Source organism: Antrostomus carolinensis, unplaced genomic scaffold, assembly GCF_000700745.2.
Source record: "Antrostomus carolinensis isolate BGI_N321 unplaced genomic scaffold, ASM70074v2 scaffold18755, whole genome shotgun sequence".
Taxonomy (NCBI): Eukaryota; Metazoa; Chordata; class Aves; order Caprimulgiformes; family Caprimulgidae; genus Antrostomus; species Antrostomus carolinensis.
In genome coordinates, this window is record NW_010315910.1 from 283 (window position 1) to 8,658 (window position 8,376).

Here is an 8,376-nt window from a genome sequence, read left to right on the forward strand (position 1 = left end):
CTACGGGGCCGCCAGTGCTTACGGAGGCTACTCCTACAGCGGCCCCAAAACACCTTTCATCCTGGTGGTGGCAGGAATGGCGTGGGTGGTCACGATAGTGCTGCTGGTCCTGGGCATGTCAATGTACTACCGGACGATCCTCCTTGATTCCAACTGGTGGCCTCTGACCGAGTTCGGAATTAATGTGGCCTTGTTCTTCCTGTACATGTCTGCTGCCATAGTGTATGTGAACGATACCAACCGAGGTGGGCTCTGCTATTACCAGTTGTTTAAGACACCGATAAATGCATCTTTTTGCCGTGTAGAGGGAGGCCAGACAGCAGCCATCATCTTCTTGTTTGTCACGGTGGTCATCTATCTAATCAGTGCAGTAGTTTGTCTGAAGTTATGGAGGCATGAAGGAGCTAGGAGGCACAGAGAACTAATGGAACGGGAGGTAAGTCATTAGTTACCATTTTGTATCTGCTGGGTACAGTGTGATGAAGACCAGTTGTAAGATCTTTCCGCACTGTAGATGGAGTCGTATCAGGTGTGTTCTCAGCAGCAGGTCCGCAGCTTTTGAGGGTGAAATTTCACCATTCTTAACAATATTTAAGATTGCCAAGTGAAAGAAGGTCCAACATCCTTCCGACTGAAAAACAGTGTTTTTAAGATCATAGAATCATAGAATGGTTTGGATTGGAAGGGACCTTAAAGATCATCTAGTTCCAATCCCCCTGCCATCAGCAGGGACACCTTCAATGAGATCAGGTTGCTCAAAGATGTCTGATCCAAATTCTTGGATCGGGGTTTCTTTTAATTCACTTTGGTAAGGAGCTGGCTCTGTTCTCTTTGCAATACTTTCTTCCTGTCGGCTGAAGAACTACTTCCTGGTGTGTGTTTTCCAAACAAAGGAAGAAATGAACAATGTGCTTGTTCAGCAATTCAGGAGGGTTAGGCTTAAAGCCACCTAGCATTTATTTGAAGACTGCGCTTTCAGTGCATTAAGTGCTAGTGTGAATGACCATAAGAATGGGAAATACTTATTTTTACTTTGCAAGTAAAATTCCAAGCTACTTCTTTATGTCTTTTGAGTTTTTCCTTACAATAGGTATGAGGAAAAAAAATAGTAAGAACAGAGTTTGTGAGATTTGAATCAACTTAATCTTTTTCACATGGAGTATTTTGCATTGCTGCTGACCTTGCCCTTACTAAAAGTATTCAATACTTGCCTGGTTAATGATAAACTGTAATAGTAGAGACTTACCACTGTCAACTACAGAATTCAAAGTAATTTGTCTAAAACCTCTTTCACGTGAGAACATCACCAAAAAAAACCTCTAAAAAAATTAATAAAACTTAGTATAGCATAAAATTAACATCTGTGAAGCCTACATAAGCCTAACTTAAGGAAGGGTTAGCATTTAAGTTATTTTAGTATGAGAAAGTGAGCTTGAGATTGCATTTCCTCTGCTTTGTGACTGCAGTCTGATGTGCATTTTCATTTAACTCTGGTTTCCATTCTACCATCTTGTATAAAACTGAGAGTCCTCTCCTGAAAAGTACATTGCAGCTCTTTGATACAAGTTTTTTAACCAACTTTTAGTATGTCCTGCAAGAATGAAGTGCATTGCTGGAATTACACAGAAGGTGTTCAGTCACTCTTCCCTGTGACTATCCATGTTCTTTTTATTCCAGTTGCTTAATGTTTTTCTAAAGGGAATACTTGTATAACATAGGTTGGGCTCTGGAGGGCGTTGCGCAAGATAGCTGCTGGTTGAGCTACCTGTTAGTGTAGTGCTGTTTTCTAGGCAATGAACTAGGCTGCAGCGTCAGTGAGTTAATACTGGCTGGAATGTGAAATAATAAAGGGGACTGGGAAGCGGATGGAGTATTTCCTGCAAGCTGTTCCTTACAGCTTTGCTCTATGAGAGCCTGTCATTGTTCTGCGTTGTGGGTGGTTGTTTTCGTTCCACTGTTCTTAAACAGTCTTTACATCAATTGGTCTGAAAATATTCCTTACACTAAAGTTCTTCATACCTAAATATAAATGTAATTCTCTGTACAGCATGATTTTGAAAAAGTTTAGATTTTAAGAGTCTGTGCTTTTGCATACTATTTTGGCTGAAAATAAAACTTACAGTTCTTTCCATTTTTTGATAGATGAAAACACAGTCCTCTTTTCCAGAAAAGAAGGTAGGAAGTAGGAATTTATTTTTCTGCTTACTGATATTTCCAAATGGTTGTTCTTTTTATTGTGACTATTTTGACTGACCTATCTATTTATTTACTTATTTGGCTTGGAAGAGGTTAGATTTAAATCTTTAACATAGTCTGGACAATGTTCTCCTACCTGGAAGACTGAGAAGCAGCTTGTAAGGAAGTTACTACTAGTTAGGCTAGGTTATAAAATTTACTGCAAATAGTGAATCTGATGTCTGTGTCTATATGTGCTCTTACCTTTCGTGAAGTGACAAGTTCTGTAGCGTTTATCAGAGAGTCTGGCAGACATAGCTATAACCGCAGGTAATGTGATGTCTTGTAGGTTTTAGAGTCTCTTGCCTCCTGGCTGTCTGCTTAATTTGGAGGAGAGCCAGTGGAAGCACAGTGGTAGGTGCTCTGTGAGTTGAGCTTGTTCCTGTGTCTCTGAGACTGCTCCAAAGACCTCCTTGCCAATGTTGAAGTATCAACAATATTGGTGCTTCTGCCACACAAAGATGTGGTTGCATACACTACAGCAGATGTTGATGGTTCCCAGAGAATTTATGATGTATTTATTTCAGTCTCAAATGTCTCCTGTTAGATACTGTAAATTTACTACCACTGTTTTCTCTGTTGCTTCAGTACTGGTTCAGGATCATTTTTATGTGTTCCAACAAGACTCTTCTGTTTTGTTTTGTTTTTTTCTTTTAAAACAGTATAAAAGTGATGACAGACCAAGAGAAGAAGTCACTTACCAGCAGCTTCAATCAGTGGAAAGAAAACCGGAACTGCTTAATGGTCATATACCTGCAGGCCACATTCCTAAACCTATAGTGATGCCAGACTACTTAGCGTAAGTGACATGACTTAGATGAGCAGACTTAATGAAGAATACTTGAATTATGTTATTCACTCAACATTTCCCATATATATGTTCTTGGTTTCTCTGCATGTTCTATGGGAACTCATAATTCCCTATTAAGTTAAGGTTAAAAATAGAGGGGATGGGGGCTGGTAGCAATGGCATAGAACCAGTAATATAATAAAGAATCTTATTTTTTTTTTAAAAAAACCACCAAACCTCAAATGGTAAGTCAGAATGTTATAATCTAGCAAGTATAATAACTGCCAAGATAACAGAAGACCACCACACAGACAATTTAGAAAAAAAAAAATACATGGGAAATTACGTGTCTTTTTAGCCTCTGAAATTTGACTACTCTTGTACTTTCTAAGTGCTAAATCTATGACATGCTCCCTTTTAAAGGGTAGGCCTTTCCAAGGTGAAGTATGAGATCATAAATTAATTTTTACACTAGTTGCCATAGACTAGGGCACAAACTGAAACACGGGAGGTTCCACCTGAACATTAGGAAAAGCTTTTTCACTGTGAAGGTTTTACCACAGATTGCCCTGAAAGATTATGGAGTCTCCCTCCTTGGAGATATTCAAAAGTTGTCTGGACACAGTCCTGGTCAGCCTGGTCTAGGAGTCCCTGCTTGAGCAGGGGGGTTGGACCACATGACTCCAGAGGTCCCTTCCAACCTCAACTATTCTGTCTTTCTGTGATTTCAATGCTTTACATACATGCAAATTTCATCAGGTTATGCGATTAGCAAACAATACAGAAATACACTATCAAGGTGAAGGCTCTGTGTGTTTGTCGAAGTCCTATCTCTAAAACTTTGAAAACTTGAAAATTTTTGGTTTGTTTTGCTTTTTAAGGAAATATCCAGCAATTCAAACAAATGAAATGCGAGACCGGTACAAAGCAGTATTCAATGATCAGTTTGCTGAGTATAAAGAACTGTCTGTGGAAGTTCATGCTGTACTAAAAAAGTTTGATGAGCTGGATGCTTTGATGAGACAGCTTCCTCACCATCCTGAAAGCATATATGTAAGTACCTGTGAAATGGGCTCATGGAAAACATGTGTAGTATTAGGCATTTTCTCACTGTCTTTCACAGTGTCTTGTAATGTTGGTAGTGACTTGGTGGGAGAGAAAGTTTCCCCAAATATATTATTTTTTAGTTTGGTCATCAGTCAAGGATACCAAGTTGCAATTAAGTTGTGTACCTGTTTTTCTGTTTTTTGGGGTTTTGGGGTTGTTTTTTTTTTTTTCAGTTAGTAGCTTTCAAGAGAGTTACAGTAAATGTACTTTCACTGTTTCTCAAGTACAAAATTTACAGCTAAAATGTTACAACTAGAATGGATTGATCAAATCAGAATTTTACTTCTGATGAGTATTTTGTGGAATTTATGGAACACACTCCAGGTGTTTAAAAACATGTGGTCTCTCCTTAGGAACAGGAAAGAATATCAAAAGTTCTGCAAGAATACAAGAAGAAGAAACATGTGAGTGTTATTAGCTTTTCATTGCTAGTGAATCTGATGAATAGCAAAGAGGGTGTAAATAGCCAACATGTCTGACACGAGGTACAATTCGCTAGCTTAGGGTAATTGTAGCTCCTACAGGGCTTTGTATGTTTTGTCTTTTAGAACTTTGGCAAAGTTAGGACACAACCCACTTCACTCGTGCCAACAACCTGTTTTGAGAATAGTGATTCCATTAGCCAGATGGGGCTGGGGGGGTGGAGGAACCAAAACTAACAGTTAATCATTTTTGTCTTCTGAGAGTATGTCTGATGTCTTAGCATTCTGCATTGAGAAGACTCGTTATTTTGAGGATCTAGTTTGCTTATATTCGCTGACTGACACAGTCAACAGATAAGTTCACAACAGAAAACATAGTCTTACCCTTGAAAAGAAGTTTTGTGTTTTCTTTGTGGCATGGAACTTAGACTCTCAAAAAGCAATTTTCACTGTAATCCAAGAGGTTTCACTTTGTCATTTTTAAATGTGTGCAGTAAGTGTGTACCTGTGTTCCATTAAAAACATAGTACGTTACAAATACCTTTTTTTTTAATGGAATCAAAATTTTGTGTCTGTTAGTTGAACTTCATTGCTTTTTTTGGGGGGGGGATTTATTAGACATACTACAGCACACCTATATAATCCAAATGATGTAGTAGGATGTCATTTATATTTGCAGATTTCTGTTTAAAAACTGCAAGTTTACTAAGTAACTAGAGCATATAAAAGTGGAACCTCTTTTTCCAGCCTTTCATGAAGGAAGGGGAAGCAGGAAATGCAACATTGTGGCCAGGGAAAAAGAGTGTGATTTTGGAGAATATTTATATACAGTCCTTAATCAAAAACATAAATGATAATAGACTATTCTTGGAAGAATCTGAAAGTGTAATATATAAATGTAAACGTTTTTGGTTTTTTGGCAGGATCCTGCATTTCTGGAGAAAAAGGAGCGTTGTGAATACCTAAAGAATAAGCTTTCTCACATAAAACAACGAATTCATGACTATGATAAAGTAATGAATTGGAATGTAGAAACTTAGCAATGCCTTCACTTTGTGGATACTATTTTCTATTTTTAAAATTGATATGCATATTTCAAACTATTTATTTACTGTCGGAACAGTACACCTATGGGGATTGCTTAATCACTGTGTCACTTATTTAGATGTTGTACATTACTGGTAGGTTTTGTATGCACAACCAATTTTAAATCAGTGTAATGAAGTTATCAGATAAGCTCAGAAAACCTGTGCTAACATTCCATTTTACTAGACAGTATGCAGCCTGGCCTCTTAAGTATGCATACTTCATTTGAAAATACTGTATTTTCAAACTTGCAAAGCTCACCAGAGAAACAGGTCCAAATACTATATTAAAAGTTTGCACAGAAATGTTGTTAGCAATTTCAGATTTTATTTATAGCTGATACCTTAATGATATCAGAAAGAGTTGAGCTGTTCTTTCTGGCTGGGATTTGGTGAAGTGCTTCATCATACTGAATAATTTTGACAAGCCAAAAATTATTTTAATAAGATTTTTTGTATTGTATTTCCAAATGTTCTGCTGTATGTTAGAAATTATCTGGAATTTCACCCAACAGGAGATGCAACATAACTTCCTATTTAAGCAACCATAGTATGCGGGAAGCCGGGGCGTGGGAGGCAGGTTGTGTTGGGGTTTTGTGGTTTGGTTTGGGTATATTTTTTTCCCCCTTTAGGGATGATGCAGCAAATTTATAAATGGCCTTAAAAGAATAGAGGTACAGGATGAGACTCATGTTAGTGTTCCCTTAGTGTTGCTATAAGCCAGTATGGTCTGCATGCCTTTTCTGGGTCATCTTAATAGGAAAGTATGGGTTTAAAAGCAAAACACTTTATTCTTTGCCAGCAAACAACAGGACTTTTTATCTAGGCAGCAGCTGTTTGCGAACCTGGCATTCAGAGACTAAGTACAGCAAAATTCATTCTCATTCAAAGTAAAAATTATTAGGATCCTTTATAAGGCCAGGTAAAATCTTTTAATAGACATGCTTTCCAGAGCATGTCTGCATAAATTCAATGTAAATTTTATATTTTACCTTGGGGATAAGTTTGTATATGCAAATATTTTCATAAGGCTGTAAATTTTCTCTTTGTATCCTTTTTGACATCTTTGTTTACTTTTTTTTACTTACTAAAATTGTTAGAAGTGTTGATAGTTTCTTTGTACAGTTTTCCACAACTGCAGTATGTCTGTTCTGAAATATATTTTAATTTGGAAAAAACCCACCACTGTAGCCATGTTATTCTATTGCCTATAAAGGCATTTGGTTAGAAAAATGTGCTCTGATTAAGGTTATTTCAAATTTTTGTTAGCAATCATTTTTTCTTTAGAAGAAAGTTTTCAACTTTTGCCTTAATTTAAAGGTAAGACATCAGGAAAGCTGTTTCCAGTTTAGAACATTGATGGTAGTACCACCTCTCTTCTTCAGTACTGGAAATGCATTAATATACCTCACTCTAGCAGTTACATCCCTTCTGATTTTTGAGCCCCTATCATTCACATTGCTATCCTGATGGCATCAAACCCACTTTCATGTTTATTATAAAGTTGACATTCCAATTTTATCAGCCACTAAATTCCAAGAGTTTTTGTGGAAGAAGTAAGTAACACAAGGCACCATAGGAACACTGAAAGAATTTGAAAACTTGGCACCTCTTCATTTGAAAGCCTTCAGTCTCATCTACCTGGAAAGTGTCTCAGTATTTTTATCATTCTGAAACCAGATCACAGTCAGTGCTATCCCTTGTTCTCCCTCTCTTTTCAAGTGCCTCTCTCTCTGGTTCAGGTTTCTATTCTTTTTAAAGAAGAGGAAATCTCTCTGCTTTATAAAGGATCCGGGACAAGTGTTTTATACATGTATGTGCTGTATGCTTGTTAAACTTTTCTTTGTAAGAGAGGTCCTTGTCCAAATCCCTGCAATCTAGATGACCTCTTACTGTACACCCCAGGTTCTCATTTTTTTCTCAGTAGGAGTTGGGCTATTGCATTAATACCAGGAGAAAAAGATTAATCCACGTTTAAGGATCAACTGATGTTTATGAAGTGCTAAAAAGAACCTGACTCTGATTTTTTCTTTGGAACATTCAAAGTCTGCACCCTTAATAGGTCTTCCTCCTGTAGGACATTGAAACCCAGCTCCAGGCTCTCTTCAACAGTGGTCTGAGTTTACCTCTGAGAAACTGGCTCCTGGCCCCTCAGACAGTGTCTGCATAGCCTCTGCAGAACCATTGTGCTTCTCCTTTCCTGCAAAGTTTCCAACAAGTGGGTTGGGGAAAGAGCACACAGTGCCTGTGACTGGATTGAGGAAATAAACCAAGAGGAGACAGCTGTGTGTGGATCGCTCCACTTTTCCCAGGAAGGTGCCACAGATGTGGTTGAGTGGATTTTCTAAAAGCTGGAGAGAGAAGATACGTAGGAATATGCCCTTCTGCCAGCCTTTTGGGGTTCAAACAGGATTAGTGCAGTGCATGACGGTGGGGTATGCTGAGCATGGAGCCCCAGGAGAAGGCATTTACCTTGGCAGTTTAGGAAGTCCAGCAAGGCAACACATTGACCATTACAGTAAATTACTTGCTTACTCCTGGATCACACGGAGACCTCAAAACTGCTAAGCAGGCACTTCTGATGCATACAGTTGGTGAGCTTATTTTGCTCTAACCTGTCAGTGGAGGACTGAAAATCAGTAACACCTCTGTGATAACATAGTTAAGAAAAAAAAAAAGGAAGAGAGGAAGAAAAAAGCTGCATGCATTGCAGCTGGAGAGAGGAGTGAGAAGATGT

General features: G+C 38.2%; 1 protein-coding gene across 1 annotated transcript in view; it reads left to right on the forward strand.

The window, feature by feature from the left end:
* Nucleotides 1–5,594, forward strand: part of MARVELD2 (MARVEL domain containing 2) — a 5,864-nt gene extending 270 nt beyond the window's left edge. The window contains exons 2-7 of the mRNA XM_029084986.1: nucleotides 1–436; nucleotides 2,143–2,175; nucleotides 2,898–3,034; nucleotides 3,907–4,078; nucleotides 4,486–4,536; nucleotides 5,478–5,594. The exon at nucleotides 1–436 is cut by the window's left edge and continues 38 nt beyond it. Coding sequence (XP_028940819.1) covers nucleotides 1–436; nucleotides 2,143–2,175; nucleotides 2,898–3,034; nucleotides 3,907–4,078; nucleotides 4,486–4,536; nucleotides 5,478–5,594 — 946 coding nt within the window. The remainder of the gene's footprint in view (nucleotides 437–2,142; nucleotides 2,176–2,897; nucleotides 3,035–3,906; nucleotides 4,079–4,485; nucleotides 4,537–5,477) is intronic.
* Nucleotides 5,595–8,376: the final 2,782 nt, after the last annotated feature.